The sequence below is a fragment of the Lagenorhynchus albirostris genome, chromosome 5 (genome assembly GCF_949774975.1).
Source record: "Lagenorhynchus albirostris chromosome 5, mLagAlb1.1, whole genome shotgun sequence".
In the NCBI taxonomy this organism is placed as follows: Eukaryota; Metazoa; Chordata; class Mammalia; order Artiodactyla; family Delphinidae; genus Lagenorhynchus; species Lagenorhynchus albirostris.
In genome coordinates, this window is record NC_083099.1 from 12,736,562 (window position 1) to 12,762,542 (window position 25,981).

Sequence of the window (25,981 nt, forward strand, 5' to 3'; positions counted from 1 at the left end):
ACACATAAGTATACTTTGAATTATCCACAATAAAGGTGGTAGTGATAAAGGAGAAAAAGATAAAGTTTTATCCATGAATAGCCTGAAACTGTATTTTCCATATTTATAATAATTTTAGGAAGGATTTGTGGAAATTAGCCCATTAAAATCTCAAGTACATAAAGATGATAATACACAAGGATGTTCATAATTGCACTACTTGTAACAGCCCCAAACTGGAAACTCCTCAAGTGGATCAACAATGGAAGGGATGAATTGTAGTATAGTCACACACAACAGAATAGTGTTCAGCAATGAGAACAAAGAATCCACAATCACATGCAACAATACAGATGAATCTCACAAACGGAAAGCTGAGTGAAAGAAGCCAGATGCAAAAGAATACATGCTGAACGATTCTCTTTACATAAAAGACAAAAACAGGCAAAACTAATGGATGATATTAGAAGTCAGGACAGTAGTTGTCCTTGGAAGAGTGAAGTGATAGTTGGGAGAAGGGGCTTCTACGGCGCTAGTAATGTTCTGTTTCTCAGAAGTCCTGGTTACAGGGACATGTTCAGTGGGAGAAAGTTCATTGAGCTGTACACTTATGTTTTTAAATTTTGGTATATATGTTATATTTTAATACCATTTTAAAAAAACATGTAAATGGACATTTTTCAAGAGGCAGGAAAACCAACACTCATATTTTGGATGTTCCTTCATTTTCATGCTTTGTTAGCAAAAATAAGTATTTTGGACTCCTTTTGTAAAATATTAATCAAGTAATGAAATGAACTAAACTTGCAAACAGGACAGGAAAACAGAACATAAAAGCCTTGAGAGCTGAGTTGCTATCAGGGACTAGACCTCCCCCTCCCAGAACTCTAGGTGAGTTAGAATTTTAGAAGCAAGGCCATTGGATGTGTAGAAGCCTCTCATTTCTATCCAGAAATGCGCTTTCCAAAGCTAGATGGCTGGCACAATAAGCTTAGTGAGTAATGGGTTCACAATTTCAATTTATTATCAAAATATTTCCATCAGATGACAAACCTGAAAAGATAAGGAGATGCAGAGCTACATAGATGCAGTTTTGCCCTTTTATCATGGCCACCTTCAGGGACAGATTTAATTTTGAAAATCCTGCTTGTAAACCACAACTCTTATGTATCTTTAGACCACTGTCCAATGGCAATTTTTAACCCAAAGTTTGTGCTTAAAGCTTTTCATCAATATGATTTATAAGTTTAAAAAGTCTCAAATCTTCATCTGTACATCACTTTACAGATCTTGGTTCATAACTATTTATCTTGGTCTGAAGCTTCAATATTCAATGATTACCTATAATAACAATTCCTTAGTCGTAAGTGTAGTTAATAATTAAATATAAAAATTATTATTTACACATTACTACAAATCTCTTAAAAAGACCAAGTTTTGAGAGAGAGAGAACAAGAAATTGCTTAGAAAATTGCAGGGAGCCTCGAGAATCTCATTATCAGTCAAAGCAGGTACAACAAAAAACAGTTTCAGACACTCATTTTTGCCCTAAGAGTGCTTAAAATACAAGGCTCTCAGAATGAGTAACTGATGATTGGCAAAATTAGATTAAAACTACTTTAAGGCCCAAGGCCCCAGTATGTATAAGAATTCTTTGGAAGAGTTTTGAAGGAGCATAAATTTTGCAAATAAAAGTAAAAATAAGTACATTGGCAACATGTTTTTAACTCTCACGTCACTGCTGTGCTTTTGGTGCCAACTGAATTCTTCCACCTCTTCTTTCTCCCTTTGATTAGAAATGCCGGTCTACATCAAGAGAAAACATCAAACTGGCAGATCATATGAGAAACAGCAATGAATGGCAATATTCTCTTTAGAGATTAAGCATTATTTATACAGTGAGAAGTGATTGATTTGATAGACATTAGACCTCTCCTCCCTCCACATTTTTCCAGAGTAACCTAGCTTCATTTTTATTGCTCTCATCCCTGTGAACTACCTCCACGTAATCAGTGACCTCTCTGGTCCTTTTTCTCTCAGATAGAGTTCCCCATTTCTGTGATGTGGGCAAGTCTAGGCAAGGACTGCACCGCTTCTTCTGAAGATTACCAAACCCTGCATTTCTTTTCTGGATTCATGTACGAGTTCTTGTGGCAATGAAAGGCTTCTGAAAACTCAGGAGAGTTCTGCAAAGTCCCAATAATCCTGTGAAACAAACAAAAGTCACCATCAGCATTTGATACTCATGTCCATACCATGCAGGAGCTCTACAGAATTTTTTTTATGTAGGCCAGCTGTGTAGGTTTGGAACTTTCAGTTTAAAAGGAAATTTAAAAAGAAAACAAACAAAAAAACAACTGGTAGAATGAGCCCTTTCCTTTTCATTAACAGAATGTTTAAATGGAGAGGTAGCAAACTACAGGAGTTAAAAGTAGATTTTGAAGACAGATGGCATGGTTTGAATCCTGGTTATGAGTCGTATTTATTTAGCTTCTCTGTGCCTCAGTTTCCTTTTCAGTAAAATGCATATAATAATATTACCTGCATCTTAGGCTTGGGATGGGGAGTCAATTTATAAACACTCTATATGTGTTTGTAAGAAAAGTGAATAATTCATATTTGGAATTGCAGTTATTTTAAGAAGAATTTGGTTAAAGAATAAAATTATGATTTCTTACTGTATCTTGAAAGGCCTCACACAGTAACTTTCAATATAATAGACTTTAAATAGATATTTGATTTAATAGGGACGATAACAATTATTTTCTTTTTTCCCAAAAGAACCCCATAGATATCAGAAACTGGATTCAGCCTGAAAGGGTTGGCAACATGTCAATTTCCTCTTAACTCTAACCCCAATAGGCAAAAACAACACTGTCCAGCCCATTACTGGCACCAAGCAGCATTTGAGGGACAGACAGTTCAGTACAGTGATGCAGAGGTGATGTTTTCCCATCAACCCTGAACCAGCTCCTTGCCTTCTCTTCCCACTGGGACCATCCCATCTCAGCCACCTTGGGCTTACTGAGATCTCCCTACATGGTAGAAGTGTGGACATGTATACATCCTAGTGTTTCTCTCCCCTCTGACCCCTTCTCCACACAGCAGTCAGAGTGAGCTTTAAAATTTGAATCAAGTTCAGTCATTCTCTTACTTAAAACCCTCCAGGGGCTTGAAGGATATTCAAACTCCTCTCCACGTCTCCAGCGTCCTTATGGCTCCAGCCTACCTTCCAGCCCTCCTCATGGTCTGTCTCTCCTCCGGTTCCTCATGAAGCTCAAACTACACAGATTCACTTTCCATTACGCAAACTCGCCAAGCTGTTGCCCTCTTCTGGACCTGCTGTTCCTGCCAACCACACTGCCTGCAAAGTTACTCCCTAGTGCCTACACGGCTAACTCCTTCTCAGCCTTCATGCCGCTGCTTCAACACACCTCCTCAGAGGTCTTCTTGGAATACAGTCCACGTGAGTCTCTCCCACCTGTGCTAGCCTGTCACAGCACTTATCACGATGTGCAATGATTTTTCTCTCCTTCTTTACTTCCCGACATACTCTCTACACTATAATCTCTATGAGGACAAAATACTGTGTATACCTTGTTCCCGGCTGCACCGCCAAAGACCAGCACAGTGCTTTGCTTATTGCAGGACTCCGGAAATAATGAAGGAGCCCGTCACCTGGCCATGGTGATTATATGCAGAGAGTAATAGGGCATTACGAAGAAAAATACTGCTCAGTGTTTTTGGTTTATTTGCTACTGTGGACCAACCAGAGAGAGGAAGAAAGCATTTCCTTTCCCTATCTCCATTCCACGTCGAATTTCTAAAAGTTCTCCTTCCTACTGTGTCACCCATCACCACATCAGCTATTTCTCAAACCCCACTATCCTTCAGGGAGGAAAACTTTTTTGGTTGTATGTTTTTGAGGACTCCTAGAGGAGTCTTAAAGATGGAAAGGAATCTCTCTGGTATGAAGGGCTGGGGGTTGAAGTTGGGGAGGGTAGAGCAGAAGAATTTACATCTATTCGTCCACTGGCTGGAGAGGGAGAAGACTGGCCTCCCCAAGACTGAAGAGGGGCCCAGTAAAGGCAGGTTATATGAATGACAAGGATGTGCCTGTCACTGTGAGCAGGGCCCCAAGAGGACTTCTGATAGGATGGTACGTGGCTGTCGAGGAGGCTGAACGTCCAGAGGGGCAGTTCTTGCCTCCCTTGACCGTGACCAATGGAAGGAAATGGAGCCACCCGACTTCAGATAGGGCGATCAGACTGCAAGGATGTCAGCACCCATCGCAGGCTGGGAAAGGAGGTTATTCCCTAATTTCTAGGCTCATGAGATGCCTTTGGATTCCAGTATAACCCTAGAAAGGAGTACACTGAAAATGACTGAAATTAAATTTCTCACCTCTTGGCTTCGGGTGGGAGCCTAGAGTTTGAATTAATTTGATTAATAATAATAATTAATAATAATTAATAATTATTATATTATAATTAATAATTATATAAATATATAATTAATATAAATTAATTATATAATTTATATATAAATTATAATATAATTATATATTATATAAATATATAATATATTAAATATATAATATATATTATAATAAATATAATATAAATATATAATATATATATAATAAACTATATATATAATTTATAATATAAATTATATATATATAATTTATATTATATATTTATATAAATAATTATATAAATATATAATTAATATAAATTAATTATATAAATATAATTAATTATATTATTAATTATAATTATTATTATAATTAATAATAATTATTAATACTTAATTAATACTTAATTAATAATAATAATATGTCATTTCTTACACCTGAAAGTTCGAACAAGTTCACTTGATACACGGTCAAAGTGATCATATATGTAAGAATATAAAGATTTTAGACATCGGGGATTTATATTAGTACCTTTAAGGTTCTAGGCTCACAGACTCGGAGTTACAGAGGTGCTTTGATTCATTTAATCTGATCCTCTTCCTACATTAGGAAGCCCTATACACTGGCTGAGGGACAGTATTCTGGTGGTCTGACTGTTCCTCTAGCTGGGGAGCAAGCTCCCTGATGGACAGGGTAAGCATTTGAGGGTCGTTGGCTGAAAGAGCTGCTTTTTCTTTTGTTTTTTACTTTATTAACATTTTTTCAAGGGATTGTTGTCTTAGATATCACCGTATGGAGATAAGTACTTCAGTAAAAATGTCCAAACCCAAGACTTAATTCTACATTTCTCTTAAAAATATTAAAGAAATTTAAAAAAACCCACAAACCTTAAAACAAGAAAGTCTTCACAAGACACCATTGGGATTTGGCCATGCAGCAACACCCAAACTAATGCACACTCAGCCCTCTGTCTCCATTCCAGCTCCTCTCTTTCCATCCAAAAACTTCCATTTAGATAATATGATTCTGAATAATTAGGTCAACAATGTACCAAGGCTTCACTTATTTTCCTAGGACTCTAATTAGTGTTTGGTTGTTTATAACATCAAATCTTTGGATGGACGACATAATCTATTTCAAAATGTGGATACATTATTAAAGTGAATCCCTTCACTAAGAGTGGGATCATAATTCATTTTTAAATGAATTTCATGCTATATGAAAACTATGTAGTTTTTGTGTTGTGTTTATAATAACAGAATATAATAAAAGTTTTTATTGATTATTTCCTAGAGTAAGTTACTTGAAATTTTTACTTTAATATATAAAATATATACTGCTGCTGTTTTATCATACTACGGCTATTTATTCCCATGGCAAATAATCACTTGTATTGAAAATACCTAAGATATGTGGAGCTGAACATCATGTAACCAACAATGAACTTTATATCTGACTACTCCTGCTTGAATTTAACTGTTTTTTTTCTTTTTCATTACTGAATGAGCATTTTACAATTAATGAGTTCTCTGACAATCTTTTGCTACGTCTCTTAAATAAACAACTAGGCTACAAGGTTAACCAGCTTCATTCATGAGTAAACTGTCCAATTTTTATCATTAACTGATGTTCAGGATTCTTTTAAAGTAAGGTCACATTGGTCTACACATGTTCCTCTATAAATTCATGAAGAAATAAATGCCTGAATAGATTCCCAGGTATGGGCTAAAGATTAATAAGTGCTAATAGAAATTCTTCAAGGCCCACCAAAATCCACACCATTTATAAAATGTCAGAAACCAATGCTAATATTTAAGGTAAATGGAGGAAACATCAGTATTTCAAAGAGGGTTTAGCTTAGGCATACTAAATCATAGAATAATAAGGAACAAAATAGCCATATTACTTTAAAATGTCTAAATAAAAGACTAGAAAGAATATTTTTTTAAAAGTATTAGATATTAAGCTGTGGAAAACATTTCTAGCATTATTAGTGGCGTAGGTTCTATAAAGTGTCCTTTATTCTGACTGGAAGATGATCTCAAGCAATATAGGTATCTAAATTAGCACCATACTATTTAGGTAGCAGACATTGATATCACTTTGTCTATTTGGACTTACTTTAAAAAATTATCAGTGACTTCCCTGGTGGTGCAGTGGATAAGAATCTGCCTGCCAAGGCAGGAGACATGGGTTCGAACCCTAGTCCGGGAAGATCCCACATGCGGCAGAGCAACTAAGCCTGTGCGCCACAACTACTGAGCCTACACTCTAGAGCCCATGAGCCACAGCTACTGAGCCCTCATGACACAACTATGGAAGACCACGTGTGTACAGCTCGTGCTCCGCAACAAGAGAAGCCAGCATGATGAGAAGCCTGCACACCGCAACGAAGAACAGCCCGCGCACCGCAACGAAGAGCAGCCCCCACTCGCCACAACTAGAGAAAGCCTGCACAACTAGAGAAAGCCTGCACATAGCAACAAAGACCCAACGCAGCCAAAAATAAAAATAAATAAATAAATTTATTTATTAAAAAAAATGATCAGACCCTTATATCTTATACAGATCAGACCCTTATATCTTATACAGAAATATACAGAAATACACCATGATCAAGTGGGGTTTATCCCAGGAATGCAAGGATTCTTCAATATATGCAAATCAGTCAGGGATACACCATATTAACAAACTGATGGAGAAAAACCATATGATCATCTCAATAGATGCAGAAAAATCTTTCGACAAAATTCAACACCCATTTATGATAAGAACCCTCCAGAAAGTAGGCATAGAGGGAAATTACCTCAACATAATAAAGGCCGTATATGACAAACCCACAGCCAACATCATTCTCAATGGTGAAAAGCTGAAACCATTTCCACTAAGATCAGGAACAAGACAAGGTTGTCCACTCTCACCACTATTATTCAACATACTTTTGGAAGTTTTAGCCACAGCAATCAGAGAAGAAAAAGAAATAAAAGCAATACAAATCAGTAAAGAAGAAGTTAAGCTGTCACTGCTTGCAGATGACATGATACTATACATAGAGAATCCTAAAGATGCTACCAGAAAACTCCTAGAACTAATCAATGAATTTGGTGAAGTAGCAGGATACAAAATTAATGCACAGAAATCTCTGGCATTCCTATATACTAATGATGAAAAATCTGAAAGAGAAATTAAGGAAACACTCCCATTTACCACTGCAACAAAAAGAATAAAATACCTAGGAATAAGCCTACATAAGGAGACAAAAGACCTGTATGCAGAAAACTATAAGATCCTGATGAAGGAAACTAAAGATGATACAAACAGATGGAGAGATGTGCCATGTTCTTGGATTGGAAGAATCAACATTGTGAAAATGACTATACAATCCAAAGCAATCTACAGATTCAATGCAATCCCTATCAAACTACCAATGGCATTTTTCAGAGAACTAGAACAAAAAATTTCACAACTTGTATGGAAACACAAAGGACCCCAGACAGCCAAAGCAATCTTGAGGAAGAAAAACGGAGCTGGAGGAATCAGGATCCCGGACTTCAGACTATACTACAAAGCTACAGTACTCAAGACAGTATGGTACTGGCACAAAAACAGAAAGATAGATGAAGGAAACAGGATAGAAAGCCCAGAGATAAACCCACGCACCTATGGTCACCTTATTCTTGATAAAGGAGGCAAGACTATACAATGGAGAAAAGACAGTCTCTTCAATAAGTGGTGCTGGGAAAACTGGACAGCTACATGTAAAAGAATGAAATTAGAACACTCCCTAACACCATACACAAAAATAAACTCAAAATGGATTAAAGACCTAAATGGAAGGCCAGACACTATCAAACTCTTAGAGGAAAACATAGGCAGAACACTCTATGACATAAATCACAGCAAGATCCTTTTTGACCCACCTCCTAGAGAAACAGAAATAAAAACAAAAATAAACAAATGGGACCTAATGAAACTTAAAAGCTTTTGCACAGCAAAGGAAACCATAAACAAAATGAAAAGACAACCTACAGAATGGGAGAAAATATTTGCAAATGAAGCAACTGACAGAGATCTAATCTCCAAAACTTACAAGCAGCTCATGCAGCTCAATATCAAAAAAACAAACAACCCAATCCAAAAATGGGTAGAAGACCTAAACAGATATTTCTCCAAAGAAGATATACAGATCGCCAACAAACCCATGAAAGAATGCTCAACATCACTAATCATTAGAGAAATGCAAATCAAAACTACAATGAGGTATCACCTCACACCAGTCAGAATGGCCATCATCAAAAAATCTAGAAACAATAAATGCTAGAGAGGGTGTGGAGAAAAGGGAACCCTCTTGCACTGTTGGTGGGAATGTACATTGATACAGCCACTATGGAGAACAGTATGGAGGTTCCTTAGTAAACTACAAATAGAACTACCATACCACCCAGCAATCCCACTACTGGTCATATGCCCTGAGAAAACCATAATTCAAAAAGAGTCATGTGGGCTGCCCTGGTGATGCAGTGGTTGAGAATCTGCCTGCCAATGCAGGGGACACGGGTTCGAGCCCTGGTCTGGGAAGATCCCACATGCCGCGGAGCAACTGGGCCCGTGAGCCACAACTACTGAGCCTGTGCCTCTGGAGCCTGTGCTCCGCAACAAGAGAGGCCGCGATAGTGAGAGGCCCGCACACTGCGATGAAGAGTGGCCCCCACTTGCCGCAACTAGAGAAAGCCCTCGCACAGAAACGAAGACCCAACACAGCCAAAAATAAATAAATAAATAATTAATTAAGACCACATATTAAAAAAAAAAAAGAGTCATGTGCCACAATGTTCATTGCAGCTCTATTTACAATAACCAGGACATGGAAGCAACCTAAGTGTCCATCAACAGATGAATGGATAAAGAAGATGTGGCACATATATACAATGGAATATTACTCAGCCATAAAAAGAAATGAAATTGAGTTATTTGTAGTGAGGTGGATGGACCTAGAGTTTGTCCTACAGAGTGAAGTAAGTCAGAAAGAGAAAAACAAATACTGTATGCTAACACATATATATGGAATTTAAAAAAATGGTTATGAGGAACCTGGGGCCGTAAAGGAATAAAGACACAGATGTAGAGAATGGACTTGAGGACGTGGGGAGGGGGAAGGGAAAGGGTAAGCTGGGATGAAGTGAGAGAGTGGCATGGACATATATACACTACCAAATGTAAAATAGCTAGCTAGTGGGAAGCAGCCGCATAGCACAGGGAGATCAGCTCGGTGCTTTGTGACCACCTAGAGGGGTGGGATAGGGAGGGTGGGAGGGAGACACAAGAGGGAGGAGATATGGGGATATATGTATATGTACAGCTGATTCACTTGTTATAAAGCAGAAACTAACACACCATTGTAAAGCAATTATACTCCAATAAAGATGTTAAAAAAAGAAATATTATATCTGAATAACTTTAGAAACACATTTATAGATCATATAGTAAATATTATCATAACAACCGTTCCCTGAAGTGACTGTAGACAGCTAACAGAAGCTGGATTTCCAAAATGAAGTCATTTAAATTTCTAGAATATCATAAGGAAACGGCTTTGCTTTAAATACTAAAGTTTTAGAAGTTTATTTTAAAGTACAAAAAACTTTAGTTAGGAAGAATAAAATAATTATAGCTTAGACCTAACATGGTTTTATAGATTCAGCTTTATATAGTTTTATAGATTCTTTACAGTTATACTTTGCCTTTTGCTTTTGATACTGTGGTTATTTAAGCATAAGGTTACAAAATCTCCCTTTGTTTCAGAAATGTTTCTACAGAAACTACCATGCACAATTTTTCAATAGCAACTCAATGTCTATTAGTTTTTAAGGTTCTTTAAAAAAATGTGTTTTACTTTGTACAGCCAGGAAGCAGCCTGTTTCCAAAACTAAGTGTGACCTCAACCTTTTGCCAAGGAAATCCCTTTACATCCAGAGAAAATAATAATTTCCTTGACAAAAGGTTGGCATTCCATTTACCCTTTTAAAAAATCAACACATACTTCTCTTATTATGAATGAAAAATGGTCAAAGAGGCATCTTTTGGACCAGAACAAAGAAAATAAAAGTTACAAATAATTCTACATGTTTCTAATAAAATACTTTTTTCAATTTAAAATTGGGGGTATAAAACAATTACATATTTACCTACATGATCACTTAACCAGTGATCAGTTACTGACATTTTGAGCTATGCAGACATAAGAAATGAGGGGAAAAAAAAAAAGCCCTTAACTGTCAGCTAACATGGAATGTTGCAAAATCCATATACTTTATTCATAGGAACTCTTATCCTGTTCGTATCTCTCTCATGTAAAAGTAATTCAAGTACTAATTTTCAAACACATATATGTAATAGGCACTTCATATATATTAACATTAATCCTCCTAGCAGCTCTCATGATAATTTAATCCTCACTTTATATATCAAGAAATTGAGACCCAGAGGTTAAGGAATAGCTCATAAATGGCAGAGCCATTGATGGAACTCAAGGGTTTCTTACTTCAAAGCTTGCATTCATTTTTTACTATAAAGTATAATGATATGTTTTCTGAGCTAATTGGAATGGAGGAATGGCACAGTTGAATGCAGGCAATACCTTAACAAGAAAGAGAACTAGGGAAGAGACAAACAAATAGAAAAACTCTAATAAAAAAAATAAACTGAAAAGTCAAGAAAATCACCATTAATGGCTCTGTAGGGTAGGAATAAATAACTCCACATGTTATAGCTTCTGAGGCTTTCACTAACTCAATAAACAGTGAAACTATAAGTAATAGTCATAACAGAAGTCTGTGTCATCAAAAAAAGAAAACTTGGGTTTTCTTCAGGATACTGTGTTAATAAGGCAGGAAGTTAGAAAAGTTATTTTAAACAGAGAAATTTTAATCCATGGGTTAAGATAAAAATGTTAATACTCAAGAGACAAATGTTAGCTGTCAAAAATTAATGTGCCACCTCTTGTTCTCTGAGGATGCCAGATGTAGAAGGTACTATATTAATATTATTTAAATCCACCTAGGCTTTTTATGGATATATGTTTTTGTTCATGAGGATATGTAGTGCAGAGCTTTGACAAATTAGATTGTTATGGTCATTTGTGTGAGCTTATCTGTTATCCTCAGATTGTTAGATCTTAACCTCTGAAACTTTAGTAAGGAAAAAGACAACTTTAAAAAATTAAAGCTATTGAATCATTGTTGTACACCAGGAATTAACATGGTGTTGTAAGTCAATTATGCTCAAAAACAAACAAATACACTCAGAGAAAACGCTATCAGATTTGTGGTTACCAGAGGTGGGAGGTGGGGAGGAGGGGAATTGGATAAAGGTAGTCAAAAGGTACAAACTTAAGGTACAAACTTCCAGTTATAAGATAAATAAGTACCAGGGATGTAATATACATGATACATATAATTAACACTGCTGTATGTTATATAAGACAGTTAAGAGAGTAAAACCTATGAGTTCTCATTACAAAGAAAAAATGTTTTTTTCATCTAATTTTGTATCTATATGAGATGATGGATGTTCAATAAAGTTATTATGGTAATCACTTCATGATGTATGCAAGTCAAACCCTTATGCTGTACCTCTTAAACTTATACAGTGCTGTATGTTAATTATCTCAATAAAACTGGAAGAAAAATTTTAAAAAGAAAAGAAAAATTAAAACTAAAAGTTACAAAATCATAATGACAATTGATCCAGGGACTTTCGTTGCTCATTACCGAAAAAGAAGCTAATTTGTATATCCTAGCAAGACTAAATTTAGCTTGCACTATACATATAATAGGCGTACAATAATCAATTGTTGAGTGAATGAATTTTGAAAAAACTGCTAAGGCAAACACCAAATGATGATGATGATGATCCTAGAACAAGCTGAGAAAATTCTTTAATTTTAAATGTGCTATTTTATTGTTTCACAATTGCATGAGTTTTTTCCCCAGGAGTGAATAGTCTGGGCAGTATGTTCATATCTATTTTAGGAAGATCTTTTAAAATTGGCCCATTAGTTTTCTTTTGTTCTCAAACTCTGTTTTCCAACAAACCTACAAAATTTTTAACTGGTTTTTCACACACTCATGCCTGAGAGGTGCTGCTGTTGATCAATGAATCAGTGATGAAGATTTTAGTGCCTGCGGAAGAGGTAGGAATTAGGAATTCAGTCCTAAAATAGATACATGGGGGTCTAGAATTTGACATTCAAATGCTGGTTGCTTGATTCTCTTTCAATCCAGTATTCTCTTAGGTTTTCTGATTTGGGATGGATTTTAGATATCTTATAACTCAACTTTCCACTCTGCACAGAATTTTTCTCCAGCATCCCTAGCAGATTGTTCTCTGACCTCTCCTTCATGGTGCTACTCATTGGTTCTAGGCCTAAGCCTTTTGCAACCTCTTAGAAATGTCTCTCTAGCTTTAAATAGAGTCACTCTTCTGAGGTGACATCTTTGTTGGAATTCATCAAGCACTGGACCTAGGTCACATATATTCTGAGGATAACAGCAGTCACGGCTGTGCTTGTGTAAACATGACATTTATCTTGAAGTGTTCTGTTACTCCTTTCTGAGACCCTCAAAAAGAAAAAAGAAAAAAAAAAAAGAAGGAAAAAGAAAAGTACTGGATTTCCAAATTTTACAGAATCATCGAGTTAGAAAAAACCCTCCAAATTTGAAATAATGGAGCCAATATTGGAGCACCTCAACAGATATTCATAACCACGCACCTAAAATTGCCTGGACTGTGCACATCTGTTTTAATGGAGTTGACTGCATACTCTGGCCTATAGGTCCCACACCACACCTAGGGACAGAAATAGAAAAAAGAAAGCAGCATACTTAGGTTCCATCAAGGATTATTTGTTTGGGCAATCTGGAGGAAAAGCAAACTTCCTATCGCAAAAGTTAAATTGGAATTCTGCATTCCTCAACCAATTACTCTTCAAATAATGTTCAATAATAGGCAGCCAGGAACATAATTATCATTAATACGGTCTGACGATCTGTTACACACAATGAAAGTTAGTCAATCAAATGCTCTGCCACAATGGATTAAAACGAGAAAACTCAGTATGCAATATCTAACGTACTATGAAATTATAACTCAAGATGATTTTCATATCTATCAATCAAGAAAGATACAATACCTGGGCAAAATTCAAGAAGAACAGTTGTTTGTGATTTAGGTCAAGTCCAGGAAGTAATTTTTCTTCACCATGCTTTTTAACATAATTTTGATAGGCCTAGGCAGTTAATGAAAGAGAAACATGATGTTTATAATTTCCAAATTTATATATAAATCTATGCAAAGATCATGTAACCAAGTAATTAAACTTTTATATCAGAATCACCATAATAATATATTTAGTTATGGCAACCTACAAGTATTTAATGGATTAGAAAGAAAACTAGTATTTACTTACAAATGCTCTGAAAAGAACAAAATTAATGACTAACAGATGATAAAAGCCTAGCATATGTCAGATGATCAGCAAATGTTAGCTGAATGAATGGATGACTTAAATAGTGATGAAAAACTTATCTAAATGTTGTTATATAGATGGGTGAGTCTAGCCAGTTGGAAGAAAAGATTGCCAATGGGGTCTGTAATTGCTATACTTGGCCTGGGTACTACTCTCAGCAAAAGAGACTCACACCAGACTTCATATGAGTGATTCCTGACAAAAGTCAAGGGAGTCTCTTAACAGCCCTTAGAGGCCTAGCACCCTATGATTCTAAGAATAAGGATGTGCAATTATTACGGCCCCCTGAAGACAGGGCAAAATAGATTGAACCTCAGTCACATTAAGAAAAAGGAATTTAGATTACATGAACATCAGGAAATTTTCTTAATTCTTAAGGATCTATAGACACTATTGAAAAATGTAGTTTTCCTCTACTAAATACACTTAAGAAAAGGATTGACAACAAACTTTCTGAGATGTGTTAGTTTCAGTTTAATACAAAGAAAGGTGATATTAGATACGCAGAAGATATATTTCTTTTCTTCTTACTTGCCATCAACATAGATTTATTGAGTCTGTAATGTGCAAAGATGCTGGGGATATGGGAAAGACTTGAGCCTACTCCTCTTAGGGAGCTCATAATCTAGCAGGGAGCATTACAAGTCAAGATTGCATGTATAATAACATATTTGTACAATTGTAATTTGCTTCATTATTATAAATCTGTACTTGTTCTACATGAGGATCTCCATGCAACTACCCTTAACCCAGACTTAGGCTGAATTTTTACAGCAGTGATTCTCAATCTGGCTGCGTATTAGAATCACCATGGAGGAAGGCCCAATGCCTTCCACTTCCAGGCAAGATGGAGTGACAGGGACTGAATTTACCCTCCCACTGAAATGACCAAATGATAGACAAAATATATTAAACAATGGTTTGCATGACACTAGCCATCAGGCAAAAAGGAAAGTCATCTCTGGGAGATGGTAAACAAATGGAGGAGCCTTACGATTGCCCCAGCTTTTTGACTTGAGCATTTCCAGGCCACAAAATAGAGCAGGAAAGCCCAGTGGGAGCCTGGCAGACTCCTTGAGAGGGTGAGGAGAAGGGGCTGAGAATTCAGGGACACCAAGGAAAGGGTAATGAAGAGGAGAAAGCTGCAGAGAAACAGACTCTCAGAGATCAGTGGCCCCTCAGGTATTCCGCTGAGTACCTGAGTATGCATGTGAGCAAACTACCCAGACTAGGGAAGAAACTACAGAAAAGGATTAGAGATAAAAACGTCTGGTATCACACAAGACAAGAACGAAAGATTCCCACTGTAGGTCCTTGCCTCAGCAGTGAAGAATAATTATCCCTAGACTGAGCACTACCCCAGACATGCCTAACAAATTGTAAAAGCAAGATCTAAAAGGACCAAGCCATTTCTGAGGAATTTAATGGCATCCTAGAATAAAGCTCAAGAATATTTAGAGGAAAACAAAAATATCCACCACCCAAAAAGGTAAAATGCACAACGTCTGGCATCCAGTAAAAAAATTTCCAAGTATTCAAAGAAGCAGTAATCTACCATCTCCCAGGACTTGGCTGGAACGCATTCTTTTGGAAACTTTGCAGCCAGATTAATTTCCCAAGCCTCACACTTTGATCATCCAGGGTCACTGCCAAGTCACAGGCCCCACCAGTCAACTCTCCTGCATTACTCTGATAATTCCCTCCTCCCCTCCAACCCAAACATCTCGATGGAGAACAAATAACCCTATATCCTCCCCCACTCCAATGAATATTCCATCCATCTTTATGTCAGTAGCCTGATTCTATCCTGTGGACACCTTGTCCCCTGTATCCTCTCAAGTGGACTCTGTTTTTTCTCCCACATGTGGGCTACCTCAGCATTGGGAAAACAACTCAAAATCATGCTCACTCCTTGCTGCTTCCACGACCATTATTCCTCCACTGTTTTGTGAAAACCCCTACTTTTTCTTGTGCACATAGTATCCACTAGACCATGTTTAATCCTTGTTCAAATCATCAAATAATGGCATATTTTATGGAGGGTGCGAAGCTGGATCTCCAGTACCAAGTGCCAAACACATAGTAAAGCCCTCAGAAAGTATCGTCGAATGTTAAGAATGAAGGGAAGTCCAAATGAGATTCTAAGGGATGCGCCAACGATACACTCCTCTGAGTCTAATGGTTTACACCATTACAAGGTCACATGCTGGGACCATATCACTTCAGTCCCTCGCTGTCATTGTAATGGACTGTAGTTTAATATTATGCCTGTGGTTTATGTTGATTATTGTTCCCAAATACTGCTTCATCTGCCATGAAACTGAGGGTCATGCTCAGTACATCAATCAATGACTCTGAAATAAACCTTTCTATATCCTATCTTTTCTAAAATAACTATTTCAGAGGTTATTTCTTAGAAAAATATCGCCTCCTCTGTGGAACTTGCTTATCTCAATTCTATCATTAAAATATTCTGTGTTTCCTTTTCTCCTTGGCTTCTTCAAAGCTTAGAGGCTGGTATTCAGCTCAATCATATCAACTGTATTGCCCCTTCTGGTTAGCATATCTACAATCCCCTTTCTCCTTGTGAATTTTCCATTTTCTTGTCATCCATTTATTGCTTACATTATATGTCTTTTGCAAAAGGCTTTAAATGAGTGATTAAATATGATCAATATACACTCCAATCACTAAAAGGGGAAGAAAATATTACTCACTCTGTATGCTTGGCCAATACCACCATTATCAGCAATGTTTTCTCCTAGTGTGTTAATTCCATTGAGCTGTTAAAAAAAAAAGACACTTAAAGACCCTTAACCATGTTTGGATTGTTAAGAAAGCATCAATAGGGCTTCCCTGGTGGCGCAGTGGTTGAGAGTCTGCCTGCCAATGCAGGGGACACGGGTTCATGCCCCGGTCCAGGAAGATCCCACATGCCGCGGAGCAACTAAGCCCGTGAGCCATGGCCGCTGGGCCTGCGTGTCCAGAGCTTGTGCTCTGCAACGGGAGAGGCCGCAACAGTGAGAGGCCCGCGTACCGCAAAAAAAAAAAAAAAAAAAAAAGAAAGCATCAATAATTCATTTAAGATTGAATATAACTTTTCAAGAGAATGCTGATGACATACATGCTGTCCACCTGCTAGGTCCCAGGAGAAGTTTCCATACTGGTACACCATGCATTGGGATTGGTCTTTAAAATTATTTGCAGACTGTTGAGTCCACCAGTCAACGAGGTCTCCATCCTTGTTAAAGTTTCTGCCTGGAATATATATTTATTTAACTAAAATGGGAACTTATTACAATTGCAATAAGATATCTTTAATTCAAAGTGCAAGGACTGAAATACCAGTATGTGAGAGAACATTAAACTGGACAGATGGTGAGATAAACTGTTCTGCTTTCTCAACCAGAATTGATGAAACCCCGGCTGCTGGGACTCTCTTTGCTGATATGCCTTAGTATTAATCCAGGTATGTCACCCACTTGGCTGTTGATGTCTCAGCCAAGGCCATCAGACAAACACTCCTGAAATCATGACTTGCTTCTGTTGGATGGTCTGTTTGATTTGATGTTTTGAGATTGTAAAGATGTCAGTATTTCACTCTGGCATTCATTTCATATCTCAAACCCTTCATTAGACATTGCAGACTCATAGTTTTGCTATACTTCAAGTACAAAGAAAAAGTCACCTTTTCTCCTGGAGCTTTTTTGCTAATTTTTTTTTTTTACTTTTTATTTTATATTGGAGTATAGCTGATTAACAATGTTGTGATAGTTTCAGACGTACAGCAAAGTGATCCAGTTATACATGTATCTATTCTTTTTCAAATTCGTTTCCTATTTAGGTTGTTACATGATATTGAGCAGAATTCCCTGTGCTATACAGTAGGTCCTTGTTGGTAACCCATTTTAAATATAGCAGTGTGTACATGTCAATCCCGAACTCCCTAACTATCCCTTCCGCCCAACCCTTCCCCTTTGCTAATCTTAACTACATTGATCTTTCCCCTTTTGAGCTTTAGCAGCATTTATATACGTCATATATTTGATACTTGATTTTATTATCTTTTAAACAGTTATCTATGATGTAGTGAATAAGAAAAGGGATATAAAGACAAGCTACCTGAACCCACATCCTGGTTCCACCAATTTCCAGTTTTGTAATTTTGAGCAAGTCTTATGTGCATCTATATTTTTCTGTTTGAAAAATGGAAATAGTATTAATACCTACCTGTGAAGTTTGTTGTATAGTTAGTTTGAGTTAACAGAAGCTTAGTTAAGTCCTTCCTGTCTCCTTTTCTTCCTCTGTCTCTCTAAAGTTGGATTAAGGCTTCATTATTTTCCCTCTACTGTTCTCTTGTTATTTTCTTTCCACGTGTGAATCGATCTTTGTTATAACTTCAACTATTACCTCTTTACATATTTTACATCCTTACTCCTATTCCTCTCAAATTTCATTTCTAAAACTATTTTGCATTTTGGGCAGCATGTAAACATTTAATTGCCTACTGTTTTCAAGGCCCTGAACTAGGTAGTAGGTGCAAGATGCAGCAAAAAATATGTCTCTGACCACAAGCAGTTAAAAGTCCTGTGGGCACCTTACTTTCTGAGTTTACATCTGATTTTTAAGACGTGGACTCTGCCCTCTAAAAGTCTAGAGAGATAAGACATAAACAATCATGAAATAAGACCAAACATTATCATTGGTGTTGACAAATATCACAATGTTTTCTCAATGTGAATATTTGTTTTATTCTGTCAGAGTAAAAAGCACACATTGCTAACCTCACTATTAGAAAATTCTGATCTTCTTAAGCAACAATTTAAAAGGAACACTAAAAGTGTGGTGATTATTAGAGCAATGATATGCTGATGAATAAATGTGTTTTTGTACTGATAAATTATAATAACTCTTAATGAGGTTTACTAGGGTATATCTCAGCCAAAGAAAAGCATCCATTGCACTTTACCATTGTCATCGAAGCCATGGGTGATTTCGTGTCCTATGACCATGCCGATGCCCCCATAGTTCAACGAGTTAGACTGCTGGGCGCTGAAGAACGGGGGCTGCAGAATGCCAGCTGGGAAGACTATGAAGAAAGAAGACAGTTAAGACTACTTGTGGTTTTATTCTGTGATGACAGGCCTGGGGTTGGCTTCTTGCCTGCTAAGCTGTTTTCCAGTATGTCAGTTTCACTTAATTGTGTACAAAAATCTTCTGTGATAGAAACAAATGCAGGTCTTTTATTGTTGATGACAGTAAAGAGTTCATCCCAGAGTGGCACCACATCTGTGATTTATAATCATAATTGACTTTGTAACATCTATTAAGATTGTTTCCCCACTGTAAGGAGTTTAGAGCGAAGGAAAATTATCATCTTCATGCAGAAGGTCTTTTCCCCAACTGCAAATATTTGGGAGAAATAGTTACTTAATAATGGAAGTATTACTTCTAATGTGTCTAACATTTTATCCATCTACAATAGCTTAGTAAATAAACAGAGCCACTCAATCGAAAGTATCCCCCAATTACACCACCCTTATTTATTTTCATCAAGGCATGTATGACTATTTATGGTTGTTTGGTCCTTCTTTTTCTTGTCTGTCCCCATGGCACCTCAAATATTAGCTCATTGAGAGCACAGATTTGTTAGTACATACATGTGTTTGTTTGTTTTTGAGTCCATTTGAATTCTCAGTTCATTATCTCCAGCACCTAAAACTGGATGGTGCCTGGAACATAACAGGTGCTCAGGAAATGTGTTGAATAAATGAATAATCAATGATGATGAATGAATGAATGAATTTCCTACGGTATCCTAAAGACTTTGCAAATAAATAAACTGTAATTTTTATGTCTACCCTGACATCTGTCTTACCTTGCTAACTTTCTACACTTAGGTGTCTCACACTATTTAAATTTCATGTGTCAGACATCAAACTCATCATTTTCCCTTTGAAGCCATCACTCTGACTTTATTATTTCTGCTAATAGCATGTGAAGGGTCTCAGTCACCCAAACTGAACATTTTTCTGTCTATCTTCGATGTCTCCTTTCTTTTATGAAGTCTCATATGATCTATTTAGGAAAAGATCAGGTCATGTACCTTCTTTCCAGTAGCATCTCTTCTGTTTATCTCCTCCTATCAGTCCTACTGCCACCTTCCTAGTTCACACTCTCATTCCTTGCCTCAAGAACTTAATTTCCTAATCCGTCTTCTTACTTCCAGTCTCACCCTACTATAATCTATCCTAAATCCAACCTATCTTGTCTGCCAATAAAAGTGCCACTGTAGTCATTATTTCTCCTCTGCTAGAACACCTCTGATGGCTTATCATTGCCATGATAGATAATCTAGATAATCTAATTAGATACAGCCTCTTCTTACTGGCCTTTGTCTCTATGGTCTTCTATTTCTCTGCCTCCCCCATACTCTCCCCTTCCCTCATAACGTCCATGGTTTTGTAATTGTATCTTTCATGTTCTACAATTCTAGTATCCACCGAAGCATTATGTTCTGTAATCGAAAAAAAATCATTAGTTTCAACACCTACTATGCATGCAAATCCCCGGGCCATTGCTACATGGGATATCAAGAATACAAGAGAAAGGCCCTGACCTTAAGAAATTTAAGACCTAGTTAATACAGAGTAGCAAATGTTGTTTCTTTGTCATTCAGGTGGAGTGAGTATGACATAATCTTGCAAGGTTTCAGGGATAAATATTAGATATTTACAGAGGAGACTTAAAATACACTGGGCAATTTAAGTGCTCTCCAGATCTTTAAAAAAAATCTTGAAAGTTGCCATAACATTCAAAATTACAAAAAAAAAAATACTTTTGTCCTTGGAGAATTTTGATGAACGTTATACCTCACGTGTAGCTGCCTGAGCTATCAACAGTGCCAAGAAATTATTTTCAGCTTGAAGTATAAAAATTATGTGCAGTACTTTATTAACTTAAAGTGAACACTATCTCCCACACTATGTACTTTGATTAAAATCCATCCATTATATAAAATGCTCTTATGAAATGTGCTATCAAGACTAAACATTAACTGTAAAGATCCTGCTGCTTTAATTATACCCTGATATGCCATTCTTCAGGCAAGTGATAAGATTTTTATGGCTCATATTAAATACTAGTCTTCAGGTTCAACTTTGCAAATTATGATTTCTCCTTTTACTCTGTCAGCTCAATGTCTATGATGAGGATTTTCCCCATTAGCCTTATCACTGTTACTAGTAGGCATCACAACTCTTGATAATAACCAACTGCTTAGTTGTGCATTTTTTATGTTCATGATTGTCAACAAGTTAGTTAATTAAATAAGTCATTGGTCCATGAAACAAAAGGCTGTTTCTACCCACCCCCAGCCCCTCACTGCCCTGGTTTATTTTTTTAAGGCTGCAAGCAATTCGACTTTAGAATCTTTGATATAAAGCTCAAGAGTGCATTCAGATAAACTCAATTTTGGTGGAAAAAATTAAACATTGTTTTTTATATCAAATGAAATAGCAATATGTTCAGAAACATTTACTCTTAATTCTCAAGTCTGAAAATAAGACTCCTAAGAATGACTAAGACAAGTTTAGAAAATTTAATTATGTCAAGGTAGTCATAGATCACCCAGACTGAGTACACTAAATAATCCATAAATTTCCTAAAATTTAAAAAAAATTTCTTGTTAATGAAAAAGGAGAATGCAGCAGTAGTAAGACTTCCCAAATGACTTGAGCATTTCCTTGGAAATGACTTGAAAGTTTAATAGGATGATTGAGTGGTGTCTGAAACTTACAGAGAAACATTTGACAAAACTTTCAAGCACAGCTTTCCTAACGGCATGAAAGATTCCTAAAGCTCCATGGAGTAACTATGAGTTATGACAAAAGTGGTGGGAATTGAATTAAACAGTAGAAATTACTAATATGAATAACTCCCTATACAATAATAAAACAAGTTATTTATCACCATAACACAAAAAGACCAATCCCATTAGAAATTGTATGTGATCTAGCTTAGGGTATTTGTGTGAAGGTGGGAGGATCATTTATGAGACATGTTATTCTATACCAATTCTAATTATGTAATGCACATCATATCAAGTTCATTAAGACAGTGCTGCAAAAGTTATATCTCTAGGTATAGATAGACACACAAATACACTTTTATCAAGAAGAAAGATACAGATCTGGATCTTCAATTGTTTTTAGTTAAGACAATCCCCACTCTGGAGATTTAAATGAATTGTTAAGGAGAAAACGTATACATGTCAAATATTTCTCCTCTTGCATGACACTTTCCCTTTCTCTGAACTGCTCTTATTAGCAGATAAGCATATGAAAAGCATATGAAAAGACGTTAGCAATTTTTCAGATTTCTTATTTCCATCATATGAATTTACCTTGAGTATCTTTAAAAGGTCTTTCTTATATATTAAGAATGTTTATCACAGCCATTTCTTGACTATTCAGAGGATATTTGTCTACTTTGTGAAGTGTTAGCACACTTTTACCTTCTTTTTCCTTTTGCTGTACGCTTGTTTGGTTTGAATGTATTAAATTCAAAATGAGAACATTCCCAAGTCTTCTCAGATCAGGGAATCTCTGAGGCAGACCAATTTTGAGCCAGCCTCAGGGCTATGGGGTAATTCAAAGCCAAACTAGGCCCATCTTGACCTAAACTGGGTGGACCTGCTCTAGAGAAGAAATGAAAGGATGAACATGCCAGAATGGTCCCACAGGTCTGTATGGCTCTTCTTATGGGGATGAATCAGTGTCAGGTCTGATAGGATCCTGAGCTGGATTAAAATAAAGCAATATCCCTTAGTCTGCCCTAATGCAGAATTCAAGTCAAGGCCACCTCAATTTGCCCTGGGATTCCATTAAAAGTCAATTATCCTGTTCTGTCCAAGTCTACAATGAACTAGATCTTACACTGACAGACCTCAAGAGGTCTTCAAAGTGAAGACTCTCCCAAGATAATGGAGCTTCTAAGAAAAGGTCTGAATGGTGTCTAGGAATACATAACAAAGATAGACTGCATGGGTTCTGAGTTGATCATTAAACAGGCTCTGATCTAGGTTTAGGTAATCATTTCACTAGCTGGGAGATATATTACCCTAGACTTCGAACTAACTGACTTTAACCCAGTACACATGCCTTAATTATTACCTATTTGTTATATAAAGACAAACTTTTCTGATCATAATTCATTTTCATCTCATGTACCAAAATAAGCTCCAGATAGACTAAAGATTTGCTCCAAAAATAAAAATCTATAAAAATACTAGAAGAAAATGTGGATGATTTCTTAATTTAACACTTCCTAGGTTTAAAAGCAATGGGGGTGGGGGGGAATTCCCTGGTGGTCCAGTGGTCAGGACTCAACAACTTTCACTGCCAAGGGCCTGGATTCAATCCCTTGTCGGGGAACTTAGATTCCACAAGCTGCGTGGCGTGGCCAAAAAAATAAATAAATAAAATAAAAATAAAATAAAGGCAACGGGGGAAAGTGTCATCAAATTTTATCTTCCCTCTTGATTCTTGACTACACTGAGAAATGAAGGGCTGGACTGAGTACACCTGGAGAAGCTGGCTGTACTGTTTGTTTAGAATACTCCCACTGAAGTACTGAATCAGTTGGTTGCCTTTCTACATACTAAAAACCCTTGGGAAAAAATGGGTCTATTTGTGAGATACTTAAGAGAGAGTTTCAAGATGTCGCAGTATTCCCAGGAAGAGAAAAAAATATATCTTTGTTATATTAAGCCATTTCATTATTCATTATATTATTCACTCATGTATTAATTTCTATGCATATTTCTGTGATACTACTACTAGGGAACATATAAAATTTTTTTGATCAGAAGTGGTTAATAAATAAAATTTCATATGGTTCAACCTAGCATAATTGACTTTTCAACTTTCTGAGCCTCTTGGAATCTTCTAGAAAAAAAGATGATAAAGAACAGGACCATCTCTACCAGTGCCAGTGTACAAAATCGACCAAAAAATTGGATTTCTGAAAATTTGGTTCTTGGAATGTTAAACCACCTAAGATGCTGACACTTAGAAAGTCCTAAAGTTAATATAACTTTATGGCGATATAAGGGACTTTAAAAAAGTATTTAAAAATAAAATAAAAGTAGTTAGAAATAAGACAAACCATTCAACTATAAATGAGAATATTGTAAAAGAAACAAAACTACTTAGTGTGATTTACACTGATTTAAATTTTGCTATTATAGTGAAAAGAGGTACATGGATGCATTTACTTTCAAGGAGGATATTCAATAAATCCGTAACTCAGCCTCGCTGTGCTTTTATGGGGAGTATAATAAATTGGTCACGCAAAGCACTACTGCTTGGGAACAACAGAGAAATATTAAATAATTATTTAGGAGTAGACCTTACCTATCTGGTTTCTGCCTGAAGAATAAAATGCATTGACTACAGCTGCTCCGCTTATCCACCTATAGAAAACATAAGAACTTGTTACAAACGATACTGCATTACCTGATTTAATCTGCTCACCACAATAAAAGCATTATCACTGTTCCTAGATGAATCTTAACTTTCTGTTTGAAATATGATCAACAAATTAAAATTAGCTCACTAGGTGAGAGAGTTCATTGAAAGTATTTCCACTTCTTGAAATACAGGAATATATCCAGGTCTGCAATCTGTTTTTTAATTTGCATAAATTTTTAATGGAGGCAATTGACAGTACAAAACCCATTCTAGTGTATCTCTTTGGAAACTGCAATGGATTAAAATTATATTGAAATGTGTTTAGCTCCGTGTTCCTGATACTAGGTAAACTATGCCAACAATTCTGGAGCAGTTGACAGAATATCGAAATGCAGGTTGCTAAAATTTCAGACTCTTTGTAAACTATGAATTAAATTTTTTTAAATTCATAGTTTACGAGGAGCCTTTTTGGGGACTAAGAGATCCCTTTGGCAGGTATTTAGTTTTGGGTAATGTGCCTCCTCTGATTATTGCCATTTAAAATTATTTCTTTAAAATATGGCATACCAGCTATGAGAGCAAAGGGATATTTTTGTATAATGACTGTAAAATGAAATTCAGGTGGTTCTTAAGTAGATTTGCCCGTGTATGCCATGAATTAGGCTCTATATTGAATCTAAAGATTTTATAAAATACAATTCCTGACTTTAGAAAACTCTAGTTGAGGAGATGATAAAGAGGCATAAATAACTATAATACAAGACAGAATGAGAAAAAAAACAACAACAACCCAGCCAGCGTTAAGCTAAAGGATGGTGCCAGTGTTCCAATGTCTTTCTGCTCAGATGTTATGAAGACTGCACATCAATAATCACTGTTAAACACTTTTGTGCAACAGGAGTAATATTACCATCTTAATAGACTATTACACATATCCTCATATACTCATTGAAAAATGGGTACTGCTTGACTTCAGATACCTCCTTAAATGTCAGCACACATGCATACACTTAAGACAATCATATATTATTATCTAATGGCTGCATTGTAGTTATTCCACTTTTAGGGCAACAATTAGAATGGCAATTATTATCCTACTCATGGAAGGAGTTTATAGTAATTAGTGCAATGAGGTTAAATCAGAACTGTTTCCAGACCCTGCTTTGCAAGATAAGCAATACAAGGTCAGCACTCCTAAATCAGCATTTTAGCTACAATTTCAATAACTACTGTCAGATTTCAGATGTGAGTCCTATTTTGATCTCTTAAAAATAACTCAGGGAGGGCGACATATAATAACTATCTGATAAATTCTAATTAAGCATGAATTCTGTCTCCAATAACATGACTAAGACATTCATATAAAGGATTTGGGACTTGAAAAGAAAATCCAGATAGAATCTCTGTGAATTTTTCTTTAGGAAGAAAATAACTTTGAAGATGGAGGGTGTGGGTGGGGGAATAGTTGATCAATGTGTTTCTTCTTTGGTTTGATATTGTTGTTGTAAACAGAAAACATTTTCATACAGGATGGTGTGACAGATAGCTTAGTCCTCCCTAATTTCATCACAGCTGAGTCATCAATAT

The 25,981-nt window shown here is 36.3% G+C and overlaps 1 protein-coding gene across 5 annotated transcripts in view; it reads right to left on the minus strand.

Annotated features, from left to right (window-relative positions):
* Positions 1-721: 721 nt before the first annotated feature.
* The window catches only part of MME (membrane metalloendopeptidase), a 268,601-nt gene continuing 243,341 nt past the window's right edge, over positions 722-25,981 (minus strand). For 3 of the 5 annotated variants that reach the window (XM_060149123.1, XM_060149121.1, XM_060149122.1), the window contains 7 exons: positions 24,338-24,396; positions 18,892-19,011; positions 17,047-17,180; positions 16,640-16,705; positions 13,587-13,682; positions 13,167-13,243; positions 724-2,184 (listed from right to left, as the gene is read on the minus strand). In XM_060149123.1, the coding sequence (XP_060005106.1) occupies positions 2,085-2,184; positions 13,167-13,243; positions 13,587-13,682; positions 16,640-16,705; positions 17,047-17,180; positions 18,892-19,011; positions 24,338-24,396 (652 nt within the window). In that variant the 3' untranslated portion in view covers positions 724-2,084. Of the gene's footprint in view, positions 2,185-13,166; positions 13,244-13,586; positions 13,683-16,639; positions 16,706-17,046; positions 17,181-18,891; positions 19,012-24,337; positions 24,397-25,981 lie in introns of all 5 variants that reach the window. The other 2 variants (XM_060149124.1, XM_060149125.1) reach the window with 2 other exon arrangements.